We start from the raw sequence: 20,000 nt of genomic DNA, 5'->3' as shown, positions 1-20,000 counted from the left end.
TCAGGTAAGTCGCATGACATAATAAAAAACCTCCAATAAGATTTTAATCATATTTTCCCATTCCTAATAAAAATCTGTTGTTGTTGTTGTTGTTGTTTTTATTAAACTAGCCATCTTTTTCTTTATCTCTCTTTCCTCTTTTTTGTGTTCTAGTTTGTCTTTATAAGTATCAAATGACGTATGGTGAAAAACGTTTCGTAATATTTGGGCTTACGTCGCAGTTTCAATTCAGTAAAAAATCATCGCCGTAGTCAGCGGTATCAACTCTGATGTCTGATAAGTAGGTGCTGAGAGAGCTTCAAGCAACTGACAATCGTTTGAGTTCGTCTGTAATTTGCAATGAAAACACTGATATATTAATATTAAAGAAACAAATTTTTATTGCTTGAGCACCCCTCCCATTTTCTTCGACTGTAACCTCAAATATGTCGAAGGTTTCCTCCAAAAAACGAGACTGAAATTGTGGCATTTAAAAAAAATAATGGTATTTAAATTTTATTGATTTCGTTAATTCTTGCTCTCTCAGTGCATATTTGGAAGGCCATGTTTCACTAAAAATCACCATTTGCGTCAAATAACACCGCATATTCCAGCAAAGTAAATATAGTTTTCCTTGCAAGTTCGTGTTCTGTACTCAGTTAGCTTCAATCTTTTCGTCTTCAAGGGAAAGCTTGGGCTTGGCATCGTCTCCTCCTAATTTAATTAGGCACTAAGAGGGATTCGTATAGGTATAGATCTATAACATTTCCAGTAACAAGGTAGCGTGTTTTACAAAGTGTTAACTCCCCCCCCCCCCCTCCTCGAATATACACCTTAGGTCCAAGGATTTTGTTTAATGACATGCTGACATACCATTAAGAGCTGATCATTGTAAGGATAACCTAATTAACTTTTATCCCTTTTGTTTTCTGTTTCCATATAATAAAAGAAATGAAAAATATCTGTTTTCTGTTTTTTTAAAAGTGCAAGCAATGAGTTTTAAATGATTACTTTTCGAATTGAATTGCAATTTATTTTTGTTCGAGGTGTGTTCTTCAACTTTCTACTGCCTTTTGCAGGTTGCCTTTATGAGAGCATGGACCCTCTGTCACCCTCAGTTAATTTTCGTTCTAAATAAATGACGAATACGCACGGTGAAGATAAAATCTTTTCTCTGCATGTCACTGCACGATCTTCATAAACTGCAGTAGCATCAATGCATGTCTTTTTGATTATTGCGCTCATATTTTGAACAAATAATACACTAGTTATTTAGCATCCAAATACATGGAGTGCATATATACCGAGACCATACACACCCTTTATTTTGACGTTTTCCATTTTTGCTCTAAACTAGGGATTTTTATTTCATTGTAAAAGAAGTCTACAATTAAGAAGTCTATGTATTAATGAAAGATGTAACCGGCACTTGCTCATTTCTAAACCAATCAAAAATTCTTGGTGCTATATAGGAATTTCTTTTAAATGCTAGAAATTCTGTAATAATATTTATGATTAATGAATTGATTTAAATTTCAATTTATTAAACATCATTTTACTCAATCAAATGAATTAATTAATTTTATTATACCAAAAAAATTGCAAAATGCATATAACAATATCATACGTTTGAGGAGCCCATCCTCATTTTGACCGATTAAAAATAATATAGTACATGTATGTACATTTAAAATGTATACATTTTTTTTATATTTATATGAAGTGTGATTTTTTTAAAAAACAATATTATTATCCGTATGCTTTGAATATCAATCACGTAATTCATTTACTCTCCGATTTTTTTCCCAATTTTAAAAGGCGATTTTAGGTCAAGATCTAGTAAATAACTTTAGACTAATTGATATTGATTGAAAGAAGATTGAAAGAAGAGGGCATGAACATACTAATTATCGTTTTCTGAGAGACTGTAGGCAATCTTGATACATTCCATTTGTCGAATATGTAAAAAACGCCCATATTCATGACCGGTTTTCTTAATTTTTCATTGAAAATGACAGTTTAAAATACAGTTTTTCATCTTGTTTATCTACAGATTATGCCCCAAAACACCTTACGTGTATTTGGCCAAGCTAAAGTTGTAAAGCATCAATAAAGGAATTTATTTCTCAAATTTGATAAATCTGTAGGCACCTTTCATTTACTAGATCTTGACCTTAATTAAGTAGCTTGAACTTTGGTTTGAGCAATGTACGAATCATGGTCATTTGGTGTACGAACCCAGGTACATTTATTTTTCAGACTTCGAGGAGGATTTCACAACAAATATAAAAAATAACTTATACAATTTTTGACTAATAGGAAGGATTAATCACTTAGAAACGCAATAGAAATAATTCATACTGGTTTAATAAAGCCGAGCCTCATTCATTTGATTTTACTTGCAAGTGTTTGTTTACTTTTCCCGTAAACTGCTGACGTAAAGCAAACTACACATGCCCTAAAATCGTAGCGCCACCACCAAGTATCGAGTCACGTGATATACACGGGGTCTTGACTAAATAGAAAATCTGATCGCTGAGATTGAAAAATTTCCGTATTATGCTGAAAACAGATTTATTTAACTGACAAAAATAACGGTAAAGTTGTCCGAACCTAGGTCAATTTTTTTGTCTGTCCGAACCATGGTCAGTTTGCCCTACTGCTAAAACGAATTTATAAAAGAATTATTTTGGGGGGGGGGGGGGCTAGTACATTTTTGGTAGGGCTGACAACTTTCACTAGCAATCAGCCCTGCATGTCTAGCTATTTTTATATTGAGTTTCAAACACTGGAAATATGCAGGCATACTTGGTTAGTGGAGATACAAGTTTGCTAAAATCATAGTGCCCTCCCTTAGCCACAGTGCTCAGGTGAGTGATGTGGCTCATGGGCCTCTTGTAAAAGAAAAGTGTGGTTTTTTGGGGGGTGGGGTGATTTGGCAATCTGAGATGGGCGTTACATTGTACAGTTGTAGAAAAAAAAAATCATTTGAACATGTTGAAGAAGGAATTATCATCAATAATGAATGTTTGGTATTGTCTGCTTACATGTATAATTTCCTTTATTTATTATACCCCCCACAAACGAAGTTTGGGGGGGGGTATATAGGAATCACCTTGTCTGTCTGACCATCTGTCTGTCTGTGCAATCGTGTCCGGTCCATTTCTTTCTTACAGAGGGACATTAGAATCTACTACTCCACACAAAGATTGCCCATGGGCCATGACCTAAGGGTGTGTCATGACCTTGACCAAGGTCATTTGGGGAACTTCAAGGTCACTGGAAGAAAAATTTCATAATTCGTGTCCGGTCCATATCTTTCTTATGGATACACTTGGTAGGTTCTCTTTTCACACAAAGATAGCCCATGACCCTAGGGTGTGTCATGACCTTGACCCAAGGTCATTTTGGGAAGTTCAAGGTCATTGGAATTTGGAAGTAAAATTCATAATTTGTGTCCGGTCCATATCTTTCTTATGGATAAACTTGGTAGGTTGTCATTTCACACAAAGATTGCCCATGACCCAAGGGTGTGTCATGACCTTGACCCAAGGTCATTTGGGGAAGTTCAAGGTCACTGGAAGAAAAAACTCATAATTCTTGTCCTGTCGATATCTTTCTTATGGATAAACTTGGTAGGTTGTCATTTCACACAAAGATTGCCCATGACCCAAGGGTGTGTCATGACCCTGACCCAAGGTCATTTGGGGAACTTCAAGGTCACTGGAAGAAAAATTTCATAATTCATGTTTGATACATATCTTTAAAATGGAAAAACTTACTTCTGAAAAACCCAGCGGGGGGTATTTTGTCCCGTTTGGACAGTTCTAGTTAAAAATTTGAAGAACACTAGGTATGCATAGAGAATATTTTATGTTTTTTGGTTGGATATGGAAGCAATTTCACAAGTGATGTAGATTTTTTTTATTATTTACATAAGCACACGGCAAAAAGTAAAAACAAAACAAAAATTTTAAAAAGCTTGTATTTCATCTTTGAAAATATAATAAATACGCCATAAGTCTTGATTCTGCATATTTGCTGCCAAATATTTGCCAGGACAACACCAACTAACAAAAATTCCTTGACAAGCAATACCTTGAACTCTGTTAACTTTGCCATTTCAGCCATTTTGACAGCTCATATCAAAAAGTTGTACTTCGAAAGTGAAATGCCAGAAGATTCAGAATCACGAGTCAAAGAGCTAAAACAATGGTATGAAGAAAGCTTAAAGAAGTCATCCAAAACGCCAGGTAACAATCAGCTCAGCTCAAAAAATTGAACATTTCCTTAAACATGATTATATTCTAATCATATGCTGTAGGAATGGCACTAATATTTAAACATCATTTACATGATAAACTTATAGCTTTCAATGGGAAACTAATAACATGGGTACCTACATATACATGTAGGTGCAAACAAAGTGAATGACTGAAAAAGATTTTCTAGAAGCTCAATAGGTAAACTCAGAACCAACGATATAAAAGCCCAAAATACTGCACCTCCTACAGTTTCAGTCTGACTCTGCTCTGTTCATTAAAATTGACCGGATTTGGCAACAGTTTAAATTAGATAATTGAATTACTGAAAGAGACAAGTTTACTTCATAGAAGACAAGATTTTGAATACACTAAATGTACTTAACATTTGATAAGACAAGTTTTACTGTTGTAACTTTTCTTTACTAGGTACAAAACAAGTCCTTGGTGAGAACAGAGGCGTCAAACGGCCACACGAGGAAGTGGAAGACAACATACCAGCTGGCAGCAGTAAGCATTTCATTGGGATTTAATTATACCCCCGCAAACAAAGTTTAGGGGGGTATATTGGAATCAGCATGTCCGTCTGTCTGTCCGTCTGTCTGTCTGTCTGTAGACAAGATTTTGTCCGGACCATTTCTCAGAAACTATTGGATGGATTTGTCTGAAAATTTGTACACTTATTATTCAACATATGAAGTTGTGCACCTGGTATTTTCATCATGATTGGGTAATTTTTCTGCATTTTACAGGTGTTTTTTCTTTTTTATTTTATGGTTTTGTCTGGCTCATAACGAGAAAACTATTAGACTGACAATCATCAAACTTGGACAGTTTATGCATCTTGGGTAGAAGGTGTGTCACAACCTATTTTAAGGTCACCGTGACCTTTAATTTAAGTGAAATTTTAAAAAGAAACCTGTCCTTTACTATTGAATTACACAATCCCAAAAATGTAAGAGTGTTTCTGTATCCCTGTTTAAAAAATGTTAAATTAAGAAAATAATATTTTTTCATTATATACTTTACAGCAATCCTTAACAAATGTTATTTTATAAGAGATAATCTACCTCTCCCAAGGGTATAATTATCAAGCACTGATCAAGGAGAATTTTGATAACAGAAAATTGCATCCCTTGGCATTTATCAGTGGACATGCATCCAGTCAAAGATTAATTAATGAGTTCAATGTAGGAAAGCTAGCTGTCTCAATCATTTCTGTTAGCTGTTATCTCTGATTAAGGTCCTTTGGGAATTAGACAGAGGAACTGCTGGTCAGTTTAAATAGCATATGTCATTTGATGGCCAGCCTTCTATTTCTAAAATCAATTTGTTATAGATTAAGTTTTTAATACTAATTAGTTAAATTGATATATTAAAAAAAATTAAAATATCAAGTAACAAATTTCAGAGCATCATGTCCCACATGAAAGATATATGCATATGTATTTGTTTGTGGGGGAGGAGCATTTGTCAAGCTATAATGCAACCATTTGATGATTATTTGTTACAATTAATGCTTATACCACAGGAGATGTTTAAACAAATATCAAAAGGAAAAAAAAATTATGGAAATCCTTTTAAAGGTTGCCATGATTTCCCCACACTCTAAACTGTTTATATTAATTGAATGAACAATATTTGACTGGAGTATCATGCTGTGTTGGGCACTTTATTATTTTTAAAGTGAATTTGATATAAAGTTATAAAGATTAATTTGATTCTGTATAATATTTCTTTTTTCAACAATTATTTTTCAGAGTAGCATGACAAATAATTGCAATTTCTTTTTTTAATGAAATTAAAAAAAAAACTGTTACAGTGTATTAGTATTGATGTTTTATTTGGTTGCACCTTAGATTCATAAATTGAAAAAAAGTAATGAGCATGCAATTATATTTTCACCACAATTATATTTTCACTCGATTTGTTTTAAGACAATAGTGAACACCTCTTAATAGATCCATAAAATATTTGTGAATTGGCACCTACTCTGAAAAAACACAGCGGGGGTATTTGTCCCTATTGGACAGTTCTAGTTAGGGTTGTCATGGTTCCCAAATTTTCTGTTCAGTTTCAGGTTGGTTTGAAATATAAATTAGCTTAAAAGATCTTTGTTCCATTAGATTCACCTTTAAAATCAAATGAGATAGAAGATGTTGGAACAGACATTGAAACAGAGATAGAAAAAGGGATCAACAATTGGATGAACAAGTCTGCTGACAGCTTGAAATTTAGTTCTTTATTAGAAGCACTTGGAACTGCAGGTTTCTCATTTGCCAAAGGTAAAAAAAGTATTTTAAAAACAGAATATGCCTGTGTTAAGACGGGAGATTTAAGCCCAAGAATGATCAAACTTTGTCCCCTGATACAATCATCTTTTGGTAAAAGGTGTGTCCCACATTAAATTAGGTTGCTATGACTATGAAATGAATTTGATGTAAAGTAATTAAAGCTATTTTGATATTGTGTATCATTTTTATGCCCCCTTTTTGAAGAAGGGAGAGCATATTGCTTTGCTGTTGTCTATCAGTAGGTCACTCCACCATCATTTTCTTCACAGCCTGTACTGCTGTAGTATTGTTTATCATTTCTAAAAAAAAAATACAACAAGCAAATTCAAAGAATTGTGGTCCCCCACTTTCTGGGTCTTTGTTGGTTACAGAGATTTCATTTTTTATGACATTGTGTCAAATATGAATGCCCTATCATATGTCATTTAAAATTTATCACTGAAGTTGATTTTTTTTTTTAAATAAGGTCAGTCGTGAAGGTCAAGGGGTCAAAAATCATAGCATGCTAGGAAATATCTTTTCACTGGTAACGCACATGTAAAGTATGAAAGCCATATCTCTTCTCAATATACGGAACAAGATGTGTTTGTGAAACACTTATGGCAACATAGCGAATATTAAACTTTTCTCAAATACAAATTATTACCCAAAGTAGGGTGTCCTCTTACAAGTAATACTATTGTGAAATACAAAATCCCTAGCACAACCTGTTCAAAATTTATGGCCACAGATATTTTTTTAAAGGTAGGTCAAACTGCAAAGTCAAATGGTCTATGTTGTTGGTTTCTTTAGAAAGGTCCTGTCACAAGTAATACATGTGTGAAGGCTGAAAACCCTAGCCCTTATAATTCATAAATTATGGCCAAGGTTAAAGTTTTTAAAGTGTAGGCCAAACTCAAAGGTCAAGGTCAAAGGGTCAAAGTGCTTGAAATCAAATGAAAGGTCTTGTCACAAGGATTAAATATGTGAAGTTTGAAAACCCTTCAAAAGATATGACCAAGGTTAAAGTTTTTAAAAGTAGGTCAAACTCCAAGGTCAAGGTCAAATTGTTATTTATCCAAGGAAAGGCCTTGTCTCATGGATTACATACATGAAGTATGAAAGCCCTAGTCCTCACCGTTTAAAAGTTATGGCCAATGTAAAAGTTTTTAAAAAGTAGGCCAAACTCCAAGGTCAAACGGCCAAAATGCTTCATATGCAATAAAAGGTCTTGTCACTAGGATTATCTATGTGAAGTATAAAAGCCCTAGCCCTTCCTGTTTAAAGATATGGCCAAAATTAAAGTTTTAAAGTTAAATTAAAGTTTTTTCTAAGTACGGAAATCTCAAAGGTCAAGGTCAATAGGTCAAAGTTGTTGGTATCGAATGAAAGGTCTTGCCACAAAAAGTACATTTGTGAAATATGAAAGTCCTAGTATCGACTGTTCAAAAGTTATGACAAAAGAAAAAGTTTTTAAAAAGTTTATGTAAAAGTGGGTCAAGCTCCAAGGTCAAAACTTCAAATTTGGTGGTATCCAATGAAAAGTCTTGTCTCGTGGAATACACATGTGAAATATGAAAGTCATAGCTCCACTAAATAAAACGTTATGGGCAAGGTTAAAGTTTTTGTGATGGACGGACAGACTGATGGATAGACGGACAGACGAATGAGATTTAATGTCCACTCGCTTTCGCGAAAGTGGGGGACAATAAACAAAGCTGCAGGTTAGCATTATCATGATTATTCAAACTCCTGAACTATTTGAGAAATATTTTATGTATTATTTGTCATGTTTGTTCTGATAAATATAATAATTACACTACAGAAAATGCACATCAAGCATTAGGAGTCGTAAAAGATTTGTGTTGTCAACAAGTACCCGGTTAAGTGTTAATTGAACTGTCGAACGATGCAAGTATCGATTAGTAAAACCGCTACAGCAAAACTCGGATATAACAAAGTCACTTGGACCTGTGAAATTACGTTACTATATCCGTAATTCATTAAAACCGTATAAGAAATTCATTAAATTCATATAGCTGGGGATCCAAGATGACTTCGTTGTGAAATTTGCAATATCCGTGTTTGTACTGTCCGAGTTTTGCAGTATTCGGTTACTTGAATAAAATATATTTGACATTCGTAGTAAATACCTAGAAAATAAATGGTATGTTCGCTATGTTGTTCTAATGTAAATGTATACTTACACATTACCCTAATATTATTTACTGCTACTCTTGATCTAGTAATTCACAAATAGGATCGATATGTTCTGATTAGTTTTTTTCTCAGTTTATATATATAAATTGGTACTAGCTTAATTAATTATACAAATTTGAAGACCCGAGGTATAAACCTCATCTAATAATTTAACAAGATATTGCCACAGACATATAAAGATTGGAAGTACAATCATTTTAAAAGAACAGCTTATTCGAAATCTTAAAATATTATTTATGTGAATTGGAGTTATCATGTTCGGGTGTGACTACAGATTACTACATCGCTTTAACATTACAAAAATATTCTGAAAGAAAGAATTGTTGTCCTTAATCATGACATATGTCGGGGGTTAAAACAAAAACCATAATGAAAGCCATAGTAAAATTGCTGATTGACCACTATGATTTTACTACTGTATAGCAGGTTAAAATCGCGGTCGCAATTTCTCCAATTTTCAGCAAATCGCGGTCGTTTAAATTCACGGAAAGGAAAAATATGACATTTTTTATAAATACTTGCAAGCATTTTTAGCTCACCTCAACGAAGTTGGGGGAGCTTATGTAATACCGTCGGCGTCGGTGTCGGCGTCGGCGTCCCAGGTTAAAGTTAAGTTTTTTGGAGCAGTTTTCTTTTTAAGTACCTCTATGTCCTATATTGATTAGACATGCATGGAAGATGGTTCTAGTGTGTTTCTTTGTACCAGTCAAAGTTTCAGATGCTGCAATTTCAGCAAAGGAATGACCAGGTTAATGTTTTTGGAGCAGGTTAACATTTTTGGTGCAGTTTTTGGTGTAGGTTTCATTTCCAAGTAACTATAATCCCTATGTTGACCAAACTTGCATGGATGATACATCTAAGGATGGATACTACCGGGCTTGCTTCGGATGCTGAATCTGACCTACATTTTCCGGTTGAGTGAACAGGTTAAAGTTTTTGGTGCAGGTTTCATTTCCAAGTAACTATAAGCCCTACGTTGACCAAACTTGCATGGATGATACATCTAAGGATGCATACTACCGGGCTAGCTACGGATGCTGAATCTGACCTACATTTTCCGGTTGAGTGAACAGGTTTAAGTTTTTGGTGCAGGTCTCATTTCCAAGTAACTGTAAGCCCTATGTTGACCAAACTTGCATGGATGATACATCTAAGGATGCATACTACCGGGCTTGCTTCGGATGCTGAATCTGACCTACATTTTCCGGTTGAGTGAACAGGTTTAAGTTTTTGGTGCAGGTCTCATTTCCAAGTAACTATAAGCCCTATGTTGACCAAACTTGCATGGATGATACATCTAAGGATGGATACTACCGGGCTTGCTTCGGATGCTGAATCTGACCTACATTTTCCGGTTGAGTGAACAGGTTAAAGTTTTTGGTGTAGGTTTCATTTCCAAGTAACTATGAGACCTATGTTGACCAAATTTGCATGGATGATACATCTAAGGATGCATACTACCGGGCTTGCTTCGGATGCTGAATCTGACCCACAGTTGCGGTTGAGTGAACAGGTTAAAGTTTTTGGTGCAGGTTTCATTTCCAAGTAACTATAAGCCCTATGTTGACCAAACTTGCATGGATGATACATCTAAGGATGTACACTACCGGGCTTGCTTCGGAGGCTGAATCTGACCTACATTTTGTGGTTTAGTGAACAGGTCAAAGTTTTCATCAAGAGATGAAAATTCTCAAATTTGCTTCAGATGCTGGATTTTGATTACATTTTCATGAAGAAGAACTAGTTTAAATTGTTTATGTAGGTCTATTTCAAAGTATCAGATCAAAATTGCTTAAATATTTTCATTTTTGGAATGTACACTTTTTGTTGGTTAATTGTGTGACTTTGCCTTACTTAAAGACAACATTCGTTGAGGTGAGCTCTGTAATCTCTGATTACCTATGTTTCTTTAGGTAAATATTGTGTAGACTGATATTTCCTCTCTCTATCTTACGAAAGTCTGTACATGCATATCGCGCATATCAGACAGGAAAGACAAGTCTATATATTGTGTTGATTTTGAGCCTTATTGAATAATAACGAATCACAGGACTGATCCCGATTCGAAATCAAAACAATGTTACGCGGATTTTTTTTTCTTAGTCTAAATTCGAAAAAAAATTGTACCGAAGTCAAAATTTTGAATCATATAATTGAAATTAATTAGTTGTCTCTACCTTGTTTACTTCATAAATGCCTTGATTATAAATGTAATGACTGAGTGATACGTACGCGTGAAATCAAACAAGCATGTTTTATGAAATAATTGTGTCGCACGTCTACTAGATGGCAAAATTAATAGCATTAGAAATTAATTTAAACAATTAATAAGCTTTAAAAACATCAACTACGTGTTTGCAATTGATCCATACTCCCTCTTAATTATAAAGACAGTCTACATCTCAGATATATATTAATTACTGCCTTTGTGTTTGTACATAAACATAATTAGATTTAAAGAATCTAATCACAGTTAACAGTAAAATTTCAATTGATCATTATAAATCTTTTAAAGAATTATTCACTGTATGTTGAATTCGCGAAATTTCTTTTTCCGCAAATATAGCGAATATTAACTCTGTGAGTTAATTTTTTGCTGTACAGTATTACTGTAAATCACTATTTATTCGCAAGAACTTTATTTTCGCGTCATTACGCGAGAAAATATGCTCGCGAAAATTTCATTCTCGCATTTAATAGTATTCTCTAAGATCATATAAAGCAATGACCACAATTCGTGAAAATTTTGTCTCGCTTATAAAGAGTCAATGACTATCACGCGAAAATAAGGTTTCGCAAAAATTAAGTGATCTACAGTATATCTATTTGTCTGCTTCGTGTGTCAGTTACAACGTACTTTCTTTAAACTAAAATGAAAATTCTTTGAAGTTTTGTGTGTGTGTTTGAATTTGTAATTTCATAATTAAAGTACTCGATTGGAAAAGCTAGCATTAGTAAACACTGGTAGCCGGTTTCTAAAAATCATCCCATTTGAAAACACTAGAAAAGATCATTGAAATGTATGAATCAAGGTTTTCAGACATAATTTTCTTCTTTGTACTCTAAACTTTTTATGATAATGGAACAAAATTTGATGGGTTAGGTATATCCTGTGATGATCGATGCATTTTATTCTACTGAAAAGAAATATCTGCGTGTTAATGAAATCATTTTCTTTTCCTGTAGATGAGGCATTTAAGACTTTACAAGAAGGCTTTATATCTGTTGTATTTGGTAATGAGAGTACACAAAGTAAAAATTATCCAGTGAGAACAGACATTCCATTCTACAGTAAAACGGATGACATTGCCATACTGGAAGTTAACTGGACTCAGTTACCAGACCCATTCCCCTTAGCAAGATTCGGCAATCTACCAGAATGTGTTCATGTTCTTGGTTATCCATATTCTCGAGGATACGAGCAAATATTTGATCCAAGTTGTCCTTTGATTGCCAAGGAGACACTGGCAAGTTCCAGCAGTGCAGCTGTACAGGGTTGTAAGGAAGCATTTCCAGATATGGATGTGAATACAATTGAAAGCACTTATAAGTCTATCTTCTCTAAGTCTGGAAAAGTTTGGCTTCATTGCTCAAAATCTACCACACATGGAGCTTCTGGTAGCCCAGGAATTATTCTCTCCGATCATGAGGAACCAAAAGTGTATCTTATGCTGCAAGAAGGAGTTCCTGGGTTTATTTATGATAATCAGTTCAGAAATCGTATGGAGAATTTATCTTTTCCAAACAAATTTGTCTTTGAAAGTGGTATAAGCATGTCAAAAGTTTATACACTTCTCAGTAAACCAGATCTTTTACATTTACGAAATGAAATTTTTCACTTAACCCAGTAAAGTTCTTTGTTAAATATTTGTCATCAGTGTAATATTGTATTAAAATTAAGCAGAATGAAGAAGGAGGGGAGATACTGTAAACCAACTTTTATTGGTGTGCATTTCACTACCAACTTTAACTCGCAAATATTAATTGCTGTGAACCATTTATTTTGCTTCGTATTTATAGCAAATTTTTCCTCATTCGTATAAATTAATCACTGAGCATTGATTTCAACTGACATATCGCCAGTAAAAGATGACGAATAATAGTTGGTTTACAATACACTATCTCACTTTTTATAAATAATGTTGAATGTGTGTATTTTAGAACTTTCTTGTCAGAAAGCAGAATTGCAGAAATAAATCATGACTAAAATGTTCATGTAAAGAAAAGTAAAAATTTATGCATATTGTACATGTGTACTTTCTGAAAAAAAACAATTGCCATTTAATTTGCAAATTGAAAATCAAGCATCAGTGCCTCTGATTTATTGATATTCTTGAAGGTTGAGTCAGTCTGAGAATAGCACTGACAGGAATTGGAAATGTGAAATTTACATCTGGGCAATCATCATGATCATTCTGGAAGAAATTTTACTGAAAATAATTCTATGAATATGCAAACATTTACATGCAAGTTGTATAATTTTAAGTCATTCTTATGTATCTTATGCTTAGTTTTCAAAGTATGGCCATCATTAAAAATATTTTTTGTTTGATGTACCATGACCCACATTTTTCAAGTTGGGTAAGTAGGGTTCTTGTTTGTTTTATTGTTTGTTTGTTTGTTTTTTTTTTTTGTTTTTTTTGTTTTTTTTTTTGCTTAATAGTATTGATCAAATAAAATATCAATTTTAAGGACAAATCTCTAAATTTGTGTCTCGCTAAAATTTCCACTTATATAGTATCTGTTTTGTTTTTATGATATAATTTTTTATATACATTTATTTTTGTCCAACTGTGCTTTCAAATAATAAACTTTTAAAAGTTATAGGCTTTGTAATTTTGTAATTATTCTGTTTTACATTTTTAGCTTACATTGTACCTCAACAAAGTTATGTGATACCCTCACGTTAAGTTTTTTTGAGCAGTTTTTATGCCTCGCCATGAATATGGCCGGAGCATATAGTGTTTGTCATGTCCATCCTTCTGTCCTTTGTCACACTTTGTGTTTAGCTCTGTTCAAAGCTAAGTTTCAAAGAAACTATCTGAGATATTTTCATCAAACTTCATATGCTGATAGATATTGATGAGAGCTATGCAACTGCATCAACATTTTTTGACCTTGACCTCACTTTTTTAGCTCACCTGATCCAAAGGCTCAAGTGAGCTTTTCTGATCAAAATTTGTCCGTTGTCCGTCGCCATTGTTGTCATCGTCGTTGTAAACTTTTCACATTTTCAACTTCTTCTCAAGAACCACTGGGCCAATTTCAACCAAACTTGCTACAAAGTATCCCTGGGTAAAGGGGATTCAAGTTTGTTCAAATGAAGGGCCCATCCCTTTTCCAAGGGAAGATAATTATGAATTAGAGAAAAATTCATGGCATTTTAAAAAAAATCTTCTTCTCAAGAACCGCTGGGCCAGGAAAGATGAAACTCATGTGGAATCATTTTCAGGTAGTGTAGATTCAAGTTTGTTCAAATCACGACCCGCAGGGCTAGGGTGGGGCCATAATGGCTGTTAAAAGTTTTACATAGGAATATATAGGAAAAATCTTTAAAGAACCACTGGGCCAGGAAGGATGAAACTCAGGTAAATCTTCTTCTCAAGAACCATTGAGACAGGAAAGATGAAACTCATGTAAAAATCATCCTCAGGTAGTGTAGATTCAAGTTTTTTCAAATCATGACCCCCATGTACAATATTGTGGCAAAATTGACTTTTGAACAAGTTACCATATATTTGATATAGCACATTTCTGAATATTCTAAGTTATGCATGTGCAAGACATTTAGCATTGAATTAGTGGAAATTTCTTTTTGCCAAAAGCACTAAAAAAAATACACTGCCAAATGTAATACTTGTATACAATTTCTTCCACTGAAACTGATTTATCCTATTGTATGAAATGCCACAAGATCATTTGAAGCAACTTTGTCCTTGTTTGATGATGAGATAAAACAGTTTATAAAAAAGGAAACATACCTTTTGTCTCACTTAAAACAAGATGTTATACACTGTATATACTGATAATGTACATGTATTAATGTTACAGTGTAATATGTGGTTGGGATCCAATTGGACCAACGATGATTGTGTGAGTTCCTCGCCAGAATTCATGGCTGACGGATTCCATGTGAACTGTACTTGTAACAGCCTAGGGGTTATTGGGTAAGTCCTGTCTGTTTTACAAATCAATTGCAGAGTTCTTCCTCAAGAACAACATTTTTTATGCCCCTCTTTGAAGAAGGGAGGGCATATTGCTTTGCTGCTGTCTGTCGGTCATTGGGTCTGTTTGTCTGTCTGTCCACCAAGTTTCTGTTCATTTTCTTCACAACCGTTGCACATACTGAATTGAAATTTGGTAAACAGATTTATCATAAGAATATCTAGGTCAAGTTCTGTTTTGGATACAATTAAGCCATTTTTGACAGAGTTATGCCCCTTGGACTTATAAAATTCCAATTATTTGCAGTTTCCATTCATTTTCTTTGCAGAGATAACATTGATGAAATGACATTTTTTATACAGATTTAACATTTGAATATGTAGATCAAGCTCTCTTTTTGGTACAAAGGAGCAATTTGGGACAGGGTTTTGCCTCTTGGACTTAGAAGAAAAATTCCAATTATTTGGGGAAGGGGGCATAAGTGTTTTGCAAACATCTCCTGTTTATAAAGTGTTTTATTTATATGTAACAATCTGTTTATTTACATGTTTTAAAACTGCTTTGAAATGAGTAATTAAGATTTTTTTGTATGAAAAATTTCATGTATATGTGTATTTTGTACAACAAATATTTTCAGTGTGTTTGAGGGTCCAGTTGTCATAGAATCAACAACTCTACTTGAGACAACAACACAAGAAGAAACAACAGTGACAACAGAAATGACAACAATGAAAACAACAACAACAACAACAACCCCAAAAACAGAGATACTTATAACGTTTGTCACCGAGGCAAATATTGATCAGAATACACAAGACGTGGTCATATCAAAAGCTGTGAAGTCAACCACCACCAGTAAGTTTATTTTGTGGCCCATTTAAGCACATATTGTAGATGCTTGCTCTGCTATTTCAGTCTTTCATTCAATATTTTGAAAGTTTGCATCAGTAATTAAGGATTTCCATTTCAATTTTGGAATTCTATTTTTATTTCCATTTAAGACTCTTTAGTAACCCCCTGTATGGGACATAAGGAGCGTCATGCTTTCCAGTGTTTCATTTAACACATCATCAGTTCATACAGCAACAATTAATATTGTTGTAAAATTATTAATTTGTGGTAACTGAAATTTAAATAAAAAAAAAAAGTTAATTATATTAAAGTTGAACTTTTTTATTTATGGGAATAATGCAAGCTAAAAATGTAAGAAGAACTATATGTTTTGCTTTTAATTTTTGTGTAATAATTATTGTGATTTTTTATTTCATGGGAAGCTTCACATTTACTTCCAGCTAAGAGTCCCCCTGTCCCTGACTCCACGACCCCCTTAATTCTGTCAGCATCCCCGCCTACGCCGGCAAGGTGTACATTTTGTTTGCCCTCCATGACAACTTTGCCACCATTGTAGCTGGACAGGAGAACAGTTTCAGGTTACACATTATGCAGATACTGACTTCCTACCTCAAAATCCCAGCCTCCAGGATAACCAATCTACAGGTGGAAAAAGTCAAAAACAATGACGATGACGGTAAAGATTGACAGAAATTTGTTGTTGTCCAAAAACTATTAAAACTATCTGTTAAATTACTTATATTTATGGGGGTATAATTTTCTTTGTTTAAGAGGTATGAAGAGTCCCACCAATTCTTGACCATATTAAAAATTAAAAATTTCTAATTTATGACTACTAATCATTTCTTCATCCATCAATTCACAAACCCATACAGTAAAACAAGTTTATAACAAACAACCTTATAATGAATTGACACCTACAGGGAAGTGATTTTCATTCCCTGGGCTTCAAATTATACAAGAAACTGAATTGATATAATGAATGATGTGTACAAAAAAGTTACATACTTTTTCTACACTAAGCAAAACAATTATTGACAAATGTGTATAAAACTAGGTCATTTAAACAGTGGAACTTGATTTATTAACCAATTTCAACCAATTTGGCATATATGAAGGGGAACAAAAATTGTGAATTTCATGGTCCCTGCCCTCCAAAGGCCTGGGGGGTACTAAAGTTAGTACAATCTTTAAAAATCTTCTTCTTTACTCCTGGACATCAAACAGTCAAACTGTGGGCATGATTGTTATCAGCATTAAGTCCTCTACCAAAATTATGAAATTCATGGCCCCAGGGTCAGGGGTTCTAGTGCTAGGGTGGGGCTATATTGATTATATAGTAAAAATGCAATATTTCTTTGAAAATCTTCTTCTCTACTCCTGGGTATCAAATAAACTAAGTACATAGTTATGAGCAAGAGTGCCTCTACCAAAATTGTGAATTTTATGGCCCCAGGGTCAAGGGTTCTGGTGTTAGGGCAGGGCTCCATTGATTATATCTGTATTGTGAAAATGCATTATTTCTTTGAAAATCTTCTTCTCTGCTCCTGAGTATTAAATAAACTAACTAAGTACATAGTTATGATGAGCAAGAGTGCCTCTTTTAAAATTGTGAATTTCAGGGTCCCAGGGTCAGGGGTTCTGGTGTTAGGGTGGGGCTCTGTTGATTATATAGTGGAAATGCATTAATTCTTTGAAAATCTTTTTCTGTGCTCCTAGGTTTTAAATAAACTAACTAAGTACATAGTTGTGATGAGCAAGAGTGCCTTTTCTAAAATTTGAATTTCATGGCCCCAGGATCAGGGGGTTCTGGTGTGGCGGGGCTCTATTGGGAATTCAATAAATTGTATGAGAAATATAAATTAACAGAAAATATTATTGTGTCAAAGCAGTGTATTCACAATTTTCATTTTTATTATGTCACAAACTAGTCCGATTTTATATCCTTTTTCAGAAAAAGGACAAAATGAACAAAATTTCAACAATTTTAGCTTTACAATTCATAGAGCGCAAGTTTGTTCAGGAACAATATTGACATATTTCATTGATATTATCATTCTACACATTATGTCAAAATATTGATCCTGAACACACATGCGCTCGGTGACTTTTACTCAAAATATCGATGAAATATGTACATTTTTCTGTAAAATTCATAAAAAACTGAAATTTACGTCATGTTTGTGACGTCATTACGTACATATGGCGTCATTACTTATGAAAATATTCAGTGCTTTGAAGTCAGCATATACTCCCCTGTTTAAGAACTTAATGAAATATATCTCCATCAAAGTTTGATTTGGGGGGCAATTATTGGTTATTACCGAATAAGGTTCTTTATGATGAAGAAAGGTTCATCTCTAGCAAAATGGTTGGTTATTTTCTATGCCCCCCTGGTCGGGGGGGGGGGGTTACATAGTCTGAAAATAAATTTATGCTTTGAAATCTGCTCTTTGGTATTAATTGACCATAAATTTTACAAAATTTTGAAATTGGGGTGAGTTGCACAACTGGTTATAAAGTGGAAGTGCATTTTCTCTTTGTTACTCTGATATACCTCTGGGTATTAAGTAAATAGAGTAAGCATGCTAAGTTTATAATTATGATAAGCAATTGTGCCTCTTTCAAAATTGTGAATTGTGAATTTCATGGCCTCTGGTTTAAAACACTAACCAAATTTAATTGTTTGCAAGTTGTTACACAATACTCAGGTGACCTATAAGGTCCATGGGCCTCTTGTTATCTAATGATTTTCAAAAAAGAATACAGTATTAAAGGCTAAACTCACTTTTTAGAACATTAGAGATTTGATAAAAGTGTTAAATGTTTATCTTTTAACTTTACTAAGTTAAAAGTAACATATGACTATTAAAACACTCCCCTCCCAGCCATTCAATTACAACGTGCAAGACTGCCCTAAACAACAATTGCAGCTTAATATCTATGATACAATAGGTTCATCAATATCGAGATCGAAGCGAAGGAATTATTCTGTGCCATTTTTAAATGCCTGTTTTTCAGATGATTAGGTCGAATTTTTATAACTTAGCGCATTGTTGTAACCCTTGGATTTCCGGTCCAAGGACTTTCATTTATGCATACAATATGCAAGACCCGGTTGAGGCATAATGTAGTGTATTTTTGCATCATCAACTCTCCATCACCTTTACTTTGAGATTTTCCAGCTAGAGCAATAGAAATGCGTACTTAAGCCATTTTCAAGAAGCCTTAACATTTTTACGGGAAACGAAAGGAGATTTTATTTTTTGAAATATTGCTGCATTACTTAAGATGAACAGTACAAACCCTTTTAACTCCATAATATTGTCAAGTGTTTTGTTAAACATGCAATTTTCTATTTAAGCAGACTCAAACTTGACTTCCGGTTATAGTATGAAAATTGTTCAACCGTTAAATTACCGATATTTACCAAATTGAAAATATCCATAATTTTAAGATACAAATTCTTTACTTTACATAATTATTTCCCCCTAAAGTAGGGTGTTGCGTTTCTTTTGCGTTTCAGTATACATCAGTTATTTAAGGGTACTTACCACAAACAAAAAATGGATGTGCGGGTTGATATATATTTTTTTACTGATTTTGATTTGTAATGACATAAATAATAAATCCCTGAAATATAAAGAAGTCGTAGGTTTTCCTTGGTGCTTAGAGTTGAGATTTAATTTTGCCTTCTATATAATTCCATACAAAATTTTGCACAATTTTTTAACTTGATGACAAAATCTTATAAAATTCTCCCACTCTACTTGGTAATCATTATTCAGGTTGTCAATTTAAATGTAAATCTATGAGAAATAATGCTGATTTCTGAAAAAAGTTTGTTTGTGTTATTTATCCTTAATGTAAGATTAATATATGTAGCAGTTTTTGATTTTAAGAAGTATATATAAAATTATGATAAACTAAGGTGGATATCAATCTATTTTGTAATACACATATTTTATGTATTGTCTGTTATAGGTGTGGATGTCCCTCGGCCCATGGTGGGGAAAACCAACAGTACATCTGGTAACTGGGTTGAGACTGAGGCTAACACAGTGGACAGTGTCTCTGATGCGTGTGTGTAGAAAATTCTCCATCTTAATTGTATGTTTAAGTAATCCTAAGAAAAGTGCTGTTCAGATCTTGATACAGTTAAATGTTTGTAATCATCCTACAGGGAAGTTAAATGCTTATGATTTTGATTTTCAGACACCTACAGAAGTAACTCGGCTAAACCTCCATC

General features: G+C 33.7%; 2 protein-coding genes across 4 annotated transcripts; both read left to right on the top strand.

The window, feature by feature from the left end:
• Positions 1-5,658: 5,658 nt before the first annotated feature.
• Positions 5,659-13,511, top strand: LOC134277410 (uncharacterized). Its single transcript, XM_062759747.1, has 3 exons — positions 5,659-5,686; positions 6,368-6,526; positions 11,921-13,511. Exons 1-3 carry the CDS (start codon positions 5,659-5,661, stop codon positions 12,583-12,585), a joined length of 852 nt encoding a protein of 283 aa, XP_062615731.1. The 3' UTR covers positions 12,586-13,511.
• A 1,277-nt stretch (positions 13,512-14,788) lies between these two features.
• On the top strand, positions 14,789-20,000 carry LOC134277418 (integumentary mucin C.1-like). 3 transcript variants are annotated; one of them, XR_009994252.1, is made up of 5 exons: positions 14,789-14,901; positions 15,537-15,754; positions 16,192-16,427; positions 19,736-19,834; positions 19,967-20,000. XR_009994252.1 is itself a non-coding variant. In XM_062759760.1 (3 exons), exons 1-3 carry the CDS (start codon positions 14,792-14,794, stop codon positions 16,305-16,307), a joined length of 444 nt encoding a protein of 147 aa, XP_062615744.1. In that variant the 5' UTR covers positions 14,789-14,791; the 3' UTR covers positions 16,308-16,463. The 3 variants fall into 3 exon arrangements, 1 of the variants encoding a protein (XP_062615744.1); XR_009994249.1 differs by having other exon boundaries at positions 19,736-19,861; XM_062759760.1 differs by lacking the exons at positions 19,736-19,834; positions 19,967-20,000 and having other exon boundaries at positions 16,192-16,463.

Source organism: Saccostrea cucullata, unplaced genomic scaffold (assembly GCF_032062105.1).
Source record: "Saccostrea cucullata isolate Sc308-1 unplaced genomic scaffold, CSIRO_AGI_Scuc_v1 ctg2123, whole genome shotgun sequence".
Classification (NCBI taxonomy): Eukaryota; Metazoa; Mollusca; class Bivalvia; order Ostreida; family Ostreidae; genus Saccostrea; species Saccostrea cuccullata.
Note: the sequence above shows the minus strand (reverse complement) of the source record. Positions and strands in the feature narration are given on the sequence as shown.